General features: G+C 47.2%; 1 protein-coding gene across 1 annotated transcript in view; it reads right to left on the bottom strand.

The window, feature by feature from the left end:
- Positions 1 to 5442: 5442 nt before the first annotated feature.
- Positions 5443 to 16766, bottom strand: part of SLC7A10 (solute carrier family 7 member 10) — a 44699-nt gene continuing 33375 nt past the window's right edge. Inside the window, exons 3-11 of the mRNA XM_059825116.1 lie at positions 15664 to 15815; positions 14771 to 14896; positions 13612 to 13765; positions 11896 to 12019; positions 11697 to 11800; positions 10502 to 10598; positions 7149 to 7298; positions 6620 to 6797; positions 5443 to 5570 (exon numbers count right to left, since the gene is read on the bottom strand). Of these exons, the coding sequence (XP_059681099.1) occupies positions 5443 to 5570; positions 6620 to 6797; positions 7149 to 7298; positions 10502 to 10598; positions 11697 to 11800; positions 11896 to 12019; positions 13612 to 13765; positions 14771 to 14896; positions 15664 to 15815 (1213 nt within the window). The remainder of the gene's footprint in view (positions 5571 to 6619; positions 6798 to 7148; positions 7299 to 10501; positions 10599 to 11696; positions 11801 to 11895; positions 12020 to 13611; positions 13766 to 14770; positions 14897 to 15663; positions 15816 to 16766) is intronic.

A 16766-nucleotide genomic window follows, 5' to 3' on the forward strand; every position in this document is an offset into this window, starting at 1 on the left:
TGCCTAAATTGTACTCCCACAGCCTTTGTTTGACTCTGACTCTGCATACGCCAACCCGTGGCTCAATGTGTTGACGTGAGTATGAAGGGTGAGGTTTTTTGTTTTGCTTTGGGTGGTTTTGTTTCATTTTTTTATTGCCTGCTTTTTCTGGTAGCTGAAACAGTGGAGGTCCATCACTTTTATAGATTGTACATGTGGAATCTTAACACTAGCAATTCACTGTTGTACACAGCTGCCTTTAAAATGCATGTATGCATATACCCCAAATAACAAAAAGAAGCCCTGAAGTGTATGACTCTTTAGGTGGTTTAAAAAAAAAAGAAATTCTGAAGTACAGCTCTCATTCCTATCGCTAAGGGCAATGTTTGTTTTGCTGATGCTTCCCCTTCCCAGTCTGTGCGTTGGAGGGTACCGCTGGCTCTATCCTGCTGTTTTTCAGTAGAAAGTGGAGGCTGAGTTACTTTGTGTTGACAGAGATTTACTCTACAGACTTGGAAATCTTTATCTGTGTTGAAGAGAATTGGACAGACTTCATGGTCGTCCAGATTTATCTGTAGCCGTGAAGGATGGGAGGACACAGCTTGATGCAGAGGGATAATACCTCCTAACCTAATAGAAAGTGTTTGCTTCATCATGAAGTGCTGATTCAGCTGCAATGATAGTGGCACAAACAGTAATACTACAAACCATATCCTGATGTTAGCAAGGCCAAAATGAATAGAGCCCAAAAAATGGAAATGGAATAATAAAGTATCTGTGCACTTGTAGACAGCCTGTGCAGCGCAATAGATACCTCTTATGACAAACCAAGGAGCTAACCTGAAAAGCCTTGGGGGAATCACGGATTCTTTAATCAGACCTTTCTCTGAGGAGGAGGAGAACTGCTTTTACTTATTTAGGATTTTTGGTCTTTGCAGGAAACCTGAGAGTTTTAATCTCCCAGGCAGGCATTAGGATTTAAAATCCAGTACAAATGGCTGCCCGTGACCTGAACGCGCAGGTAGCAAAGCTCATCTCCGGCCTCATGTTGGTCTGATGCCCTGGCAAACTGTTCAGTAAGGCAGCCCTCCTTTCGGATTCCAGCTCTTGTGATCTTGGCTACGGAGATTCCGTGGTGGCCAAGGCTGCCCTGGGTGCTAGAGGTGTACGTTTCATTCCCTCTTCATTCTGTACATTTCCTGCCTGACGATGCCTTCTAGCTCCCCCTCCCTTCTGTTGCTGTCTCTTGCCTTAGGACTTGAAGACAAAATTCTTTTTGGCCTTTCAGTGTCTCTTGGTCACTTCCTAATCCTTTTCCTTGGATTTTCCTTTTTCATTAATCCAGGTGCAGAGCTTTCTCACTGAAGTGAGAGCGCTGGTGAGAAGTGTCAAAGACTGAGGAGGGGAGGTTTAAAAAACCGAAGGGGCTTTGCCTGTATTCGCACCTGGGGACGGAGGTGGTGACCCAGGGGGGTGCATCCGCCCGAGACAGGACACACCTCTCTGAATTCTAAAGCCGTAGGAAAAGACAAATTCCAGCAAGGTTTACCCTTGGGTTTGTTTTATACATTTTCATTTATGACATGTACTTCAATAGCTTTCATAGAACTCCTCAGCAGCTGAAGAATTGCTGACTTCTTGTCATTCAGTGCTTGGTACAAAGAGGCTGGTAAGGAAATGGGGTTTGTTTTCAAGGTTTCAAGAATTCACAAGAGAGTGAACCATGAGAAATACCTTGGCAAAGGCCTCTGAAAAGGACGCGTGGGACAGCATGTTTGCTGGGGGTTGTTTGTTTGTTTGTTTGTTCGTTTGTTTGCTTTCGCCTCAAAGATGAGTCATTTTATTTCGCTTCAGCCCTTCGGCACGGAGAGGCACGTTTGCTTTCACAGCGTTAGCTTGTTCACGGAAAAGCAATGGCAGCGGGCTCTGTCCGGCTCCCCAGCCCCCCGCAGCTCCTCGCCAGGGGATGGCAGTGCCTTTCTGGAGCCACCAGCTCTAGTCCCACGGTCGAAGGCTGAGTCAGGGTTGTGCTTTCAGAAGTGATTGAGCGTGGCTAATGAAATCTTGTCTGCGTATTTTTGATACATTTCCTGTAAAGATGCTTCCAACTTAAATGTATTATTAAATACACAGTGACACATCATCCTTTCTGAGTTGGATGAAAGCTCTGACCTGATACGAGTCTCTTACCTTGGCCCTGCTGAGATCAAACTCTTCTGGTTTATGTACTAATGTGAACTGAAAACAAACAATTCCTTTATCAAGCTCATGAAAATGCTTGAGGGCAGCCAGGCCAGCAGCAGCACCTCTGCCTCATTCTCCCTGTGCTTCCCATCAGTGCCCACCCAGCTCCTATTTCCTGTTGAACGTCATCTTATTTGGGAGAGGGACTCTTCCCCGTCTCCGTTTGGCACCGTGCGTAGCACAGTGATGTCATGATCTGTTGCTGCTATTCTTGATACTGTGGTAATGCAGATAAGAATAATCCAATACATCTTTTATTGACTTTGCATTAAGCTGACTTAGAGGTGATACTCTTGTTAATACTTGCATTATCTCATTTTCCCTCTGAAATTCTCTGAATGCTGTATTATTGCCAGCACGAACAGAATAAACAGCACAGAGTATTTCTCTGCATTACAGCCTCTAATATTTTATGCTACGTAAATATAATAGCATATAATATATAGTCTTACATCATATTGCCTTGCTTTTAAAGCTTTGTTTGAACTCCTTTCTTTTGGAAACAACTTGCTTTTCCGTATCAAGGATCACAGTATTCGTGGCATGTTTGTAGTGTCAGCTGTCTCAGAGATTTTCTTTTGTTCAGTAGGCTTTAAAATACTGGGAATTATGTCTCCTTTGGGCCTGGTGCTTCGTCTTTTGGAAAAATCACACTTACACAGGGTTGAGCATGTTGCTAAATTTCATTTAGCATATGAATTTATCTTTCTAGTTCTGTACATTGATTTATATGGTTAGAAACTGTATATGTGAGGAACTAACTTTTGCAAAGCCTTTAAAAACAATACATGTGATGTTGGGGGCACAGCTGAAGCTGTTCCTAAAAATGAAATAAGACATCGTGGAACACCTTTTGGGGATTGGTGTGTAACTTGAAGATGAGCTCTACTATCCTGTTCTAAATTCAGCCTTCTGATTTAAGGCTAAATGTTAATTGTTTCAAAGCATGGCAGTATAATCAGGGAAAATTTGAGCCAAACCCAGTTAACAACTGTGAGGCAATTGGTCCTTTAGTTTTGCTTTTGGTTTTCTTAAACAATAGCCAAGGAAAGCCTTGGTAGCAGTTACAGCATATTATTATTATTATTATTATTATTATTATTATTATTATTATTATTATTATTATTATTATTTACTACTACTGCTACTACTACTAGTAGTACTACTACTACTACTACTGTTATTGCTACCTTTCTCATTACCGTACAGACTTGTTGTATCAAGAGCTGCAAAGTTTCCGTGCTGGCTGATTTCCATACCTTAATTGTTTAAACAAACAAAAATAAAACCACACCAAAACTTAGCAGTTCTGAAAGCAATCATTATTGCTGGTACTATAATACATTTAATTTTCCCACTAGATAATTAGGTTATTGAAAAAATTAATCTGTTGGAAATTATGCCACAGAAAGTGGATTTTGAACTATGGAAAATAAGGCTCAGCCACGAGAGCCTCCGACAGGGGTTAAGTGTTGAGGTGCTGCTTAGCCAGTAGAAATAGGGAAGTGTGCTTTGAATGTGGAAAAAAAAAAAGCAAGCTGAATATGTATGATTTTTATTAGCAAACTTTATATATTCATAACATTATTTAAAATGTGGAATCTCTTTACATGTGTGCATATGTACACACAAAACCACATCTTTTTCTTCAGCTAAATAGATATTTTAATCTCTTATGATTAACAGCTTTATACAAAGAGAAGAGTGTATGTTGCGTTTCTTTTTAGTGTCTACCATCTGAAAGTTCGGAGAGAGATGGATAGATATTAAAAAAAAAAAACCTTCTGAATAATGTGTTGGAAAGATACGTTCCTGAACTCGCTCCTTATTTTGAGTCTATTCTTAAATCTTTGCAGAGTGTGTGGTACTTGACAACTGAGAGATAATGAATCCTTAATTTTTGTACCAGGGCCTGTAACACACAGAAAGATACTTTTAAAATTAAATTCACGTGGCTGTTACCAAGGCTACTGAACATGATAGTTTTTGTTTTCAAAAGTTGCAAAAGAATAGTAGCGATTCAAAATATTGCTCAGAGCTGTTCTTGCATTTTGCATTTTCAAAAGATTCTTTGGTGTGAAAGTGGCCATATTGCTACAGCAGCAAATCTCTATATATTAATTAAATACGTGAACTAGATTTTTTCTAGCATTTGCCACAAATAAAATATGCAAAACACTTTCTAAAGAGCATCTGATGTGAGAATGATTTAGGCTTGTAACTTGGCTGAGCGTAGTTGAAATGGGGACTTTGTCTCTGAAGCGATGTGACATCACCTGACACCTCAGTAAAAAGGAGAAACGTCGGCCTTTGTTCCCAGGTTTCCTCGAGTTCCCACTGCTGAGCCCGCTGGAAACCCTCCACAGCTCCATCCTCCCTTGTTGGCACCTGGATCGTGCTGAGCTTCATGCAAGAGTTCCCGGGCGGTGCCATGAGCTCCGTCCCCATGCGGGACAGAGGAGCCCAGCTCCGCTTCTGCAAAAACGCTTTAAAATTGAGGTACTTGAGCTTTTATGGCTACTTCTGTCCGTTTTTTTCTCTGTGTCACCAAACGATGCCTGAACAGTCAAGCAGACTGTTGCTTTTGTACCTTTTACTGTAAGGTCTGCCCCGGCCGGTTGGTGCTCGGTGCGTGACCCCGCCCGGGCGGGGCCGGCCGCGCTGCTGCGCCGGTGCTCCGACCCACCCACTGTGCTCTTGCGGGTGTGTGGAGGGATGGTCTTTTGGATTGTAACTTCGAAACCTCATGTGTTACGTGGGGATTCACCTGACCCAGGGGCAGCAACAGGAATTTTCCTTCTGGGATGGGTGTCCCAGGGTCTCCCTGCTTTCTCTGGATTTCTCCGCTGTGATTTTGCATCAGGAGCTGCCCTACTTTTGAAACGGCTGAATTTGTATGTCTCTGGTGGACCCTTGCAGCTGCTAAGATCAGTATTCCGGAGCTGTATCTGTGCTGCTGTCCCCTGCTGAGCAAGTACGCTGCCAGAAAAAAACAACCAGCGCTTTATTTTATATTTTATTTCTTTTCTTTTTTTTTTTCTCTTTTTTTCTTTTTTTTTAGGGAAAAACTAAAAGCTACAGATGCCATAAAGGTGTAGCTCATTTTATGGGCTTCACTATTGGAGCTCTAAAAACTTTTTTTTTTTTTTTTTACAGAAAAACTTTTTGCAAAAATCAGGATGTAAACAAGAAGCCACTTCAGCCCCGGAGGCTGCATCGTTATTTCCTCGAGGCCATCGCGCTCGCTGGTCGCCAAGAGCCGGCCGAGGGTGCCTCCTCTTCCTCAGCAACTCCCCCCTGAGGGTAGACCACAAAACACAGCTTCTGTCCCCAGCAGGTCATGGACTCTGCGAAGAACAAATGTGCAAGTGGTTAACGGGGATGCTCGAGCTCTTCCAAACACAAGCGCGATGCCGGGGCAATGCAACGTGTCAACGAACGTGCATCTTCCCAGCCGGGGCTGCCCGACCCTGCTGCAGAGCTGAGTGCCCCCTCCAACCCTTTTCATCTCCAGCTCAGCCACAAAACAGCGTTTGCAAAGCAGGGGCAGGTTCAGACTGGGCAGCTTTAGGGATGCCCACCCACAGCCCCTCCCCGGCCCCTCGCATCGCAGAGCCGCCCGGCGCTGCGCACGGCAGGCTGGCAGGGCCGCGGTGGGCTGGCTGCCGGCCCTCCTGGCACTGCATCGGCCCTGCGGCAGCGGGGGGGACCGCTGGTCTTGGGGAGCCGCTGGCAGCGGAGCCCCACCACGGCCCGTGGAAACCCTCTGGTCAGAGCGAAGGGCCTGGCTTGCTTCTTTGAAAGCCCTCACCTTGGAACAAAACAACTAAAAGCCAAACACAAGCAAAACATGAAGGACTTAGGTGCAGTTTTAATTTGACGTGACTGATAAAGTAAGGCTTTCTTATCTTTTGAGTATGAAATAATCCACCATGCCATGCAGGGCTTGTGCAGCAGGACGTGCTGGTGGCACAGCAGGAGGGAAGCAGGCCAGGAGGCAGGCAAAGCTCTCAGCCATTTATTAGTCCTTTTGCGATAGCTCATTTAGTCTTCATACGCTTGAAGTTATACCCCTGTGCATCTGCTCCGGGACAGGCTGCCGTGAGCGAGCCGAGCGGATGGGGAGATGCACAGGGGCACAAAAGGATGCAAACGCACCCAGGAGTGAGAAAAGCAGCTGCTCAAAGGCAAGTGCTGTCTGGCCACAAAAAAGCTGCTGAAGCCAGAGCCCCTTGGTGCCCAGGGGCTGCCGGTGATGGAGAGCGGTGGTCGGGCTCACGCGGGCGGTTCTCTGGCTGTTTTAGGGCCGATGCATCAGAGGTCAGGCAGAGCCCTGCAGACCCAAGCGCAACCAGCAGCCCCCGCAGTGCGGCGAGGCACCACGGCGCTGGCTTACCTATTAGCCTATTTACACACTTTGGTTTATTTCTCCAGTAGACTCCAAGAAAAAACACTGGTACTCCAGTTAAAATGATAATGAGTCCAACTCCACAGACGACTGGCTCGGAGTATAAGCTGAAGATGAGCAGAAATGCCCAAAACGCCAGGTACGTGATGGGGACAAGGAGGTTCACCTGGCAGGAGAGAGCAGAGCAAAGCACGACTGTGCAGAGCAACAGCAGTGGCGGACCAGTGGCAGGGGGCTGTGGGGGCCTGTGGGCAGCACTGAGGCTTCAGGACCCCCCATGGGTCATGCCCCCCTTCCCTCCACCGCTGTCATCCTCTCTGCCCATCCCAGCAAGCTCACAAGGGGTCTCCTGTTTTTACACTAATGGCACTTTGGGACGTGGTTTGGGACCTTAAAGCATAACCACTACACCAAAAAATGAACCGTTCTTCAAAACAGGAGGATGGAGGGCTTGGTGTGCCCCTCCTGCCCTTTGCATCGCTGTTGTGACCGTGAGATTTAGCTTTAACATTGTCACCTTGATAGGTCTGAAGATTTTGGGTTTCTTCCAGCGTAACACGATCAGGCCTATAATTGTCACTCCATAGCAGAGGTAGTTAATAAATGACACGTAGTTGATTAGTGTGTATGTGTCTCCAACGAGCATGATGATAAGAGTGGCCAAACACTGCAAAGAGAGAAGCATGGTCATTACTAGAAAAGGTAGTTTAAAAGCAATAAAACCAAGGAAAAAACCCGTAAAAGCAGTTAAACTCCTGTTCATGGCCCCCGCTGGGCGTCTGCTCCCTTCTGCCGTTCGATGCGTTATCCCCGAGCTGTGCCTCCAGGGCTGGGGCTGAATGGGGATTCCGGGTTATCTGGAGCGTGCAGAAGCCTGAGACCAGTGGGTCTGTTTATAAATACCCCGGGGCGCTGGCAGAGGTGGCTCCGCTGCCCGCGGCCAGGCAGGCAGGGCTGGCAGGACTGGCAGAGCTCCCGGTGGCCCCACTCACCCATTTCTGTCGCGTGTTTTAAAAGCTATTGAACCCTATGGTGAGGACTTCTGATAAAAGAAGGATTTCTTGCAGACTAACATGTTGTGGTCAGCGCACTACGTTGTTGCAGATGCCCTGTATGTTATAAAGAATAAGAGGTTTGCCCTTTCCCCCCACCGGCCCACAGCTCATGCTGCAGATGATCAGCATCATTAATCTTTTGAGCATAACTTGTCTTTGGAGACTGGCAGATGGATGGTGGAAAATTCCATGCCTACGCTTGCTTGTTTTTTCTGTATTTCTGCATAACTCTGTAAAGCCAGGAGAGCTGGCTCGGGGGCCAGGGTGCTGGTCCTTGGGTCCCGCACCCCTGCCCGTCGGTACCCCAGGAGCTGAGCTGAGCCCCTGCCTGCACCGCGTACCCGCCCTACAAGCGCTGTCTGCTGGCGGCCAGAGCCTGAGGGAAATACCCAAATCCCTTCAGAGACCGCTCAGGATTTGGCGCTGTGTTACTCCAGGCTCTCTTTTTGCTTATGTCCCTTTTTCTTAATTAGCTGTTTCAATAGCAGAGTCCTCTGGGAGGGCAGGATTCGGCACCACCGGCACCAGGAGTTACGCTCCACCGCAACCAAACGACCCTTTGGTCCCTCTGTTCCCCTGTTCAAAGCCTTGCAGGCTTGGCGGGGACGGGGGTTTTCAACATCTTGAGCAGTCTCACCACAAAATGGATTTAAAATAGGACGGTGTTTTGTATCGGTGTCATACGACATGTTCCCTGCTTTCCCCTGACAGGCGCACGGTGTCGTACGCACATACGACCCTCTCCTGCCACTAACGGGTTTTGCAGCGATGCCGCTCGGAGCAGTGAGATTTCGTGCGTAGGTGACACTGATGCGTCAGATCTGCTCACGGCGTGGGCGTGATCCCCGGGTGGTACGAGGCTGCAGAGGGGCGTGCTGCTCCCCCCGATCGCCCGGCCACGGCCTCGGCACGGCAGGCGGGAGAGCCAGCCGCTCCCCGCTCTCTTGCAAAAAAACCCCACTCTGTTTATCTTACATGTAGCTTGGCCCCTTGATTTTTGAAAGAATACAGGTCTCGCTGGTGAGGTTAAAAAGGCCTTTCTCCATGTACAAAGAAACCTTTCTCCATGCAAAGAGCTAGGTGTGATTCATTGGAAGGGGAAAAGGAAACTGATGTATTAATTAGGTTTGCCTGAAGTCCGACCCGGTTTGCTATTGTACCTGCCTACACAATATTATTTTCATATTTCTATTTGTTGAGAAATTAATATTTCCTAGCAGCATTTGATATACCCTGAGCTGCATTAAAATGCCTTCAGGTGATGAATTGATATGCAGCGCTGGGTCTGTGACTTGCACTGTAATTCAAGGGGATGGTTTGAGCAGAGCGGAGGGCTGGTGTACGCCTGATTCATCAGCCAGCTCGGCTCAGGCAGCTCGCTCGTGTCGGGGCTGTTTCACAGCGAAACAGCCTCTGAAACTCAGCGTGTTATTTCAGCCAGTGCATTTTTAAGGACAAAGGAGTTCTGCTTCATCGGCACCAGCGGAGCTGAGCTGCCCGGCAGGAGCCTGTGATGGGGCCAGCGCTCGCTGGCTGCCCAGGGCAGGGCAGACCGTGGGCAGTTTAGCCCCAAACCCTGCATGGGCAATGCACGAGGCGTTTGTGGTGGGGCACTAAGGCCTGGAAATGCCGTAAAGCCTCAGCTAGGCGGGTATTTTGTCATAAAAGTGGGATGTGCAGGAGGCTTACTTGGTGAAATTTGGTCTGGGTGTATTGTGCCAGAATTGCTGTTAGAGCTGAGAGACACATAAATGTGCACCTTCCTAGTGCATCTGGGGTCAAACCCTCACTGTTTTGATATCAGTGGCAAATCTGCAGTTGGCAGCAGTTGATGCAGCCGAGATTCCAAGCAAATGCCCTTTGGGGAATTCCCTTGCTTGGGCCACACAGCCGGGGATGACAACATAAGGAATCATTTCCCTCTTCAACATCTTCTATGCCACAGTAAACCCCATCACATACTCTAGCATCACTATTTGTAGAAGTGTATAAAGCTCTGTGTTTCAAATAATAACTTCTGTAAGTCATTAGTATCACGGACATTTATGCTGTGTAAAAAGTTAGAGAAGTCTTCTTCCCACGGGAGCACACTGGCAACCTGACCAGCCCCAAGCCCTCCCAACACTTGGCCCGCTGGTTTCTGATCTTTGCAGGTGACCTCCTGTCTGCCTGACGTACCATTCAGCAGATGCTTCATTCAGGGCCACTGTAATCATTGTCCCTACTTAATTTTTTGGCCCAGAGAAAAGAAATACCCCTGGTCCTCAGAGAACTGCCTGATCATCCCTCACAAGATGTCTTGCTTGTTGAGAGTAACTTTTGGTGCACTTTGTCCTCTCCCTAGGACCCACCGCGTCTCTGGCTTTGGTGGCGGGATCTAAACCAGCCCTGCTTGAGTGGGATTAGCAGTGACCAGGGGGATCCAAATGTTTGTGGAAAGCAGGCAAAATTGGTCAAAAGAGCTTGTCTTTTCTTAAATGAAGTATCTCTGTTTCAAAAGCCCGTCTCTATCTCTGCTGTGGGTAGGACAAGTGGTAATGGGCTAATATCGCAACTCAAGTTTGGCATGAGGGAAACCCTCCAAGCGTCACAGGTGGCTGGGAGTGGGAGAGATTATTTCGGAGGCTGAAGGCTGCTCCTCTCCGGGGCCGTTGGAGCTGCTGAGCCAGCACCCACCCGTAGCACTGCAGGCCTGCTCGCTTCTCCTCCTCTGGGGTAAAACAGCGTCTCAAGGATTTTTCCAGCTCTCCTCTCTGTGAGTCAATATTTCTAAGAGCACATTACCGGGCGACAGAGCAGGGACGGTAAAACTTACGCAGACGAGCAGGGCGGGGATGGGCGTGCAGTGCTTGACGTGGATCATGGCGAGCAAACTTGGCAAATGGCCTTCTCGGGCGCCGGAGAAACATAACCTGGAAATAAGAACAGTAATGCTGAATCCATTGGGCGTACAACAGCCTCTTCAATATTTAGCCATGTAACATCTCTAACCTCAACCGCCCGCATGGGTCTTGGCATGGAAGGGTACTGCAGCCAGTGGGTGCTGGGCTGCGGCTGGGGAGACCACTAGAGACTGCCTGCCTAACCTGGTGTAAGTTATTTAAACTAGACCCTTCAGTATACGAGGCCTTTAACGGCTAATGTCATCTGTGAAATGGACTGCTCTGAGATGCCAAATTACCTCTGAGGAGGAGGACTGAAATCTGTCCAGTCTCTGCCTGCTGGCCAGCATCGCCTCCTTACCCAGGGCGGGGTGAACGCCGTGAAGGTTGTGAGGTGATCAGCCATACATAGCCAAGGCATAAAAAAGTCTCATAGATAATATTTCCAGTGTCAAAAGTGTTTTGGATAAGGTTTAACACACCTTAAGATTTCATTTTGAAGTGCGTAACCTGTTAGGTATGCACTCAGGTTTGTTGCATCTCATGATACTCGTGAAAGTGCAGAGATGAATAACTTTCCTAAGGTAGTTAAGAATTGGGTTGTTTCCTCAAAAAAAAATTTATAACTTTTAAATTAAGTTCAGAGAGGTCAATTAATACAAATGGTCTTTACAGATTCTGGTCCCACTATCAGCAGTGTGCACGCAAAGTATCTTGCCTGAAAGGAGTTTTTTCCAGCATGGGAATGAAGATGTCCGTAACTGGGAACAGCCCTAAAACTCGTCTTTGAGTGAAGCACAGTTTAGCTTGTAGCTACGGGAGCTTTATTGATGTAAAATGACTTTGGTTCCATGCTAAAGCCTTGTTTGGCTCTTACTGTGAGTTATTCCACATCTGCAGATACTTTCAGTAGCTCATAAGGATTATTTTGCAAGAGATTCCGCGATTCGATATTAGATTTGCTGATTCAAAACAGAGCAATTCATAACTGAATGTATCCAACATGCCCAACAACGACCTCACGCTCTACAACATCCGAAATGTCTAGCTAGCATTTCTTTAGCAAATTAAATTAAAACAGCCCGTCCCCAAATTAGATAACGTTCATAAAATTGTACTCCATCTAACCTTGATGAGGTAAAAAGGTATCCATTTATTCCTCCAAATGTAGATAGGGCCACTGAGACTGGCATAACCCAGGAAAAATAGCCCAGTAACTTTTCACCAAATGTCTAAAGCAACAGAAGGCAGAGAAACTGAAATACACTGCAAAGCACAGAACCAAAATCAAAGTGTATTTTAGACATCCAGGGAATGGTTTACTTACTACCGCCACAGCGTTCGAGGACAAGAGCTCTTGGGGTGACATGGCAGTGAAATATGCAATGTTGGTGAACGTATATACAAATGTCACCAATGGGATGGATATGAATATGGCACGAGGTAGGTTCCTAATAAAAGAATTAGGAGGGTAGATAAGAAATTACAGTCATGCACAGCGAGACCACAACAACCGTGTACGGCCTGGGGGAGGTCACCCAGCTGGGTGGGTTCGTCGGCTCTTTCTCTGGAGGGGAGCCACGCTTCCATCAGCTCTTTGACCCGCTGCAGATTGGAGACAGCTAAAAGTGCTATGAAATGCCACGTCTGCAGAGGGGAGCTCCCTGGGACGAAACCACCACCTGCTCCCCTTGGGCTCTTGGTTGGGATTGAGGCAGCGTGTTGCTGAAAGATGAAACAGCCATTTCTCAATAGCCCTAGGTACAGGCACCAGCGGTGGAATAAAATGCCTTGTTCTGCTTTACCTTCACCTGCTCTGGAAAGGAACAGGATCCAGAGACCTCTTTAGAGGTGGACACCTGAACCGTTTTGTATCTAATGCAATAACACATTTTCCTCTGTGTGTCAGATTTGGAAAAATGTTTTTAAAGAAAGTATTTAACCTTTGTGATTTTGAACAGATTTTGTAAAAATGGGAAGTTTTTTTGGCTATCCAATTACTTCTTTATATTTTAGTTTTCCCTCAGAGCCTGCAAAAAAAATAAATAAAAGTCCATCATTTTATTTCTCAACTGAGGCCATGTTTGCCTTATTTAATCATAACTTTTCATTATTCAGCTTTCAAATTGTGGTGGTCCATTAAAATGTTGGTGTTTTATTGAGGGAACACATTACCACACTTTCTTTATTCCTGCCAAGACGTCTGGACATTCACTTTACCGCTCACTAGTGTGAAGGCGTGTGCAGAGCCGCTCCTAAGGCTGCAGCTTAAATTCATTTCCATCCAGGCTGTGTAAAAGCTTAAACTTCTCCTTGTTTAATTGCTGTGTGCACTGAGTGCCCAGAAATAACCAGCGCTTCAAGAGCATTCGTCATTCCACTTCATCAGCTCAGAAATGTTGAAAAGTTTGAGCTTTGCTTTACTAAACTAAAATTCACTTGCCCCCCCAGCTTTGCCAGCCTGCTCGTGATAAATCATTTCCAACCCCCTTCCCGCACCCGGGACCAGCAGTGACCCGACGTCGGTGGCCCCGATGGGCAGGTGCCTGCAGCCGCGCTGGGGCAGGGAGCGCTGCCCTCACCGTGCAATGGCTCTCTAACCTTCTCTTTCAGGTGTCTGTGGAAGATCCCCTTTAGGTGAAAAAGCCAAGTGACTTCCCATGTAATCCGACATTTTTCTAATAGCAGTGATTCTCCCTACAGATACTTGTGTGGCATCTCATCAATGGTTATTTTCTGCTATAGAAGCACTGTATGATTGGATAGTGCCATAAAGATAATGCTTTGTCGATAGGCTGGTTTGAGTCGGTTAATGCCTTGTGTAATATATTAATTACAATTATATTAATTACAATTCTTAATTTCAGTGTTTCTTTGCCTTGCCTGCTATCCGTTCTAAACAAATAATATCTCTCTCCTTTAGAAAGACCGGTCCCATAGACATGGAATAACATTGCTGCAGCTTATTAAATGAATATTACCAGATGGCTCCAATGTCTCAGCACTTCAAGAAAATGTGGATGGCATGGAAATGGATACTTGCCTGCGGGGATCAACCAGTTCTTCTGTTACATAGTTCAAGAAGTTCCAGCCACTGAACGCAAACGACCCTTGAAGAAAAGCTAACGCTAAATGCCCCACTGATGGAGTCATCCAAAAATTGAATGCGTTGCTTGGTGTCAGCTCTTCGTAGTTTCCTGCACAGAGAGCGCAAGCAAAAGGTTAAGCCACCCCTAGAGAAGTGCTACCTACCAGAGACACTGGAAAATAGGTAAACTTTGGGCTTTTAGTCTTTATTTTTATTCTTTATTAGATTTGGGACTTCACGCTCTTCATGTTCTAGAGGTCACCACGGGCTGGCATTGCACGTGCAGTGCTCTCTGCAGGACGGCGTCCTGGGGAGGCAGCTCTGGCTGTAGGCACGGGCATCCCTCGCTGCCCTCTGTGCCGCAGTGCCGGTGTCACCGCCACAACTCACGGGACCACCCTGCACTGTCTGAGGATGGCTCCTTGACAGGGTAAATTCCTACCTGTTCTTAATGCGGTTTTCTTTTACAGGAGTTTGGTGGGTTTTAGTAGAAATACTGAAAAATAAAACGTCTATGGGGCTGGAAGATTTGTCAAGATTGTGGGACTATTACCACTGAGAAAACAGGTTTTCTGCCCTCTCTAAATGTCATATTTCATCTTCCTTTATATGACTCATCATATACACGACAAAAACATTGTGAGCCTTTTGTGTTTTCCGCTTTCCATTAAGTTGGTGAATCAGCAAGGCTTTTTTTGCCTATTTTTAATCTTGTAAGTGACTTTTTGTAGGAAATTGGACTAGTGCCCAAAATGAAGCAGGTGTCTTCCTGCTCTGGGCAAGGCATCGCTGCTTCATTTTACACCCAGAGCACTTCAGATTTAAGGAACATACAACAGATAAAGAATTTCAGTAACCATTCTGAAACATCCTCAGCTGCCCCCCCTTTATTCTATCAAAACTGACAAGGCGGGCCAGAAAGGGACTTGTTTAAGGGGATACAGCTGATTTCTCTGTTGTGCCGTCCTTTCCATGGCTGAGTATACAGCTCCGCAGCTTGGCTAAACCCAGTACTCCTTTGGGTCGGTTTGTAAGGAGGAAACAGTGCAGTCAGTGGGAAAAATCAAGTCTATCAACAGTACTATACCGGTGTTAGAGCTGTCTCACAGAGTACCTTTAAAGATCTGTATGAAGCCCACAATAATGATAAGGGCCAGGGCTAAGAGTTTTCCTGCTGTAAATATATCCTGAATGCGCGTTGCCCATCGAACGCTGGAGCTGTTCACCCAGGTCAGGAGGACTGGAGAGCAAAAGACTGAATTCAGTGAAATGAAATTATGTTTATTTAAGAACACACAGTCAAAGCATTGAAAAACACAGACTGATGCGCCTGTTCCTGCGGGGAGCTCTAGCGTGGCCGGGAGCAAGGTTGAGGAGGAGCGTTGCCTTTCCCGAGGAGACTCCCAGCTGCAGGGGCATCCCTGGCAGCCAGCAGCCGTCCCCCCTTGGGCGCTGCCGGTCGGGGCTCCCCCCAGCTCTAGCAACCGTGCCTGAGTAGCGCTAAACATGCAGGGATCGTGGCCTCCTCACAGAAACGGTGAACGTCTTCAGTCCCCTTAGCTCTGGTTTGCTTTTGCTGGCTCCATAATTAACGCAGAGCCGGTGACGTGCTGCGCTTCCTACACGCTCACATGTGTGAATGTAAAAGAAGATTAGGAAGGGCTCAAATGGTGGTGGGTAATCCGTGCCGGTGGGTCACCCGTGGCAGGCACCCATGGCTCCGCAGGGAGTACAGCACTGCCCCATCCCACAAGCTCACCTGCTGCCACTTTCCCCAGGACCCGCAGGGATTCGGGCGCCGTTGTGCCCCGCTCCAGCCCGCTGTGCTTGCTGGGGGCAAGTGGGAAGGGATTGAATATCCCGCACCGGTCATGGTGCCTGTCCTGGGACCTCCCCGCTTGCCTTTTGGGTTGTGGCCGTGACCCCAGCCTGACTGGAGCAGCCCCTCGAGTGGTCCCATGTAAAACCGAGGCAAGCTTTGTGTGTGTGTGAGAAGCAAATACTCACGTAAACACACCATGGAGAGGATCCTGGAGGCATTATAGGGGGGGATACAGTTAGGGAAGACGGGCTGCAGGACATAGTTTGAGAAGGTCAGTGCAATGACGGCCAGACTGGTTGGATACATGATAAGCACCGCACTCCACAGCAGCAGAAACCTGAAAGGACAAGAAAAAGCACAAGAAAGCAGTGCTGGGGGTGTGCTGGAGGAGCTCTGCTGTGTGGTGCTTCAGGACAGCTCCCGAGGCATCAGGACGGAGCCACTTCGTCCCTGTCACACCTCATAGTCACCTACTTGTGCCTCTCCTCATCCCTTTTCCCATGTTCCCAGCACAATCTGGATTTTAAATTAAAACATTTTTAAGCAAAGCACAGTTTAGGGACATATGGAAGAATGAGAATTATGCCCAGTGGGCACACTTTGATTTAGCTCTGTATGTCGAAGTGGAAGCATCTCTGTTGCTCCTGGGCTGACGTGTTACCGCGGCGGACGGCAGTCCCTACGTTGAAGGCATCTCTGAAGGGTTGTGCCAGGGCCCCCAGCTGCAGGCCAGCTGTACTCTTGGGGCTGCTACCGGTTCCCCGCTGGTCATTGTGGGATATCTTATCACCATTCGGGCTGGCTCTGCAACCTGGGCCAGGTCGCAGCTTAGTGCTACAGTATCCTGCGATCGCTCGGCTGGGGTCTGCCTGGGCTGGTTGTCTGCCTCCAGCTGTGGCTGAAGGTGATTGCACCCAATGAGGTACCCTTGCAAATGTAAAGTGTGAGATATTTTGGTTTCTCACTCTGGGAAAAGAAAAAAAAGTACTTATCTTATAAAAGCAGCAGTGGATCTGGTTAGTGTTTTAAAATATTTGAAGTATTATTATTTCTGTAGTGAGAATTAGTCATTGCAAGAAAGTGAAATCCTTCTTGCAGTGTACATACATACACAAATACATACACATTAATTCATTCATATACATGCACAAATGTAATGTGCAGGGTAGCCTAGCACAAATGAGGATCAGAAATGATATTTCCAAATAAGCCAGTATAATTTCTAGATTACATGGGTTGCCCTTTTAAAGGCTGCTCCCTCCCAGCATGCTGCCTGCTGCCAGCCCCT

The sequence above is a fragment of the Gavia stellata genome, chromosome 15, assembly GCF_030936135.1.
Source record: "Gavia stellata isolate bGavSte3 chromosome 15, bGavSte3.hap2, whole genome shotgun sequence".
In the NCBI taxonomy this organism is placed as follows: Eukaryota; Metazoa; Chordata; class Aves; order Gaviiformes; family Gaviidae; genus Gavia; species Gavia stellata.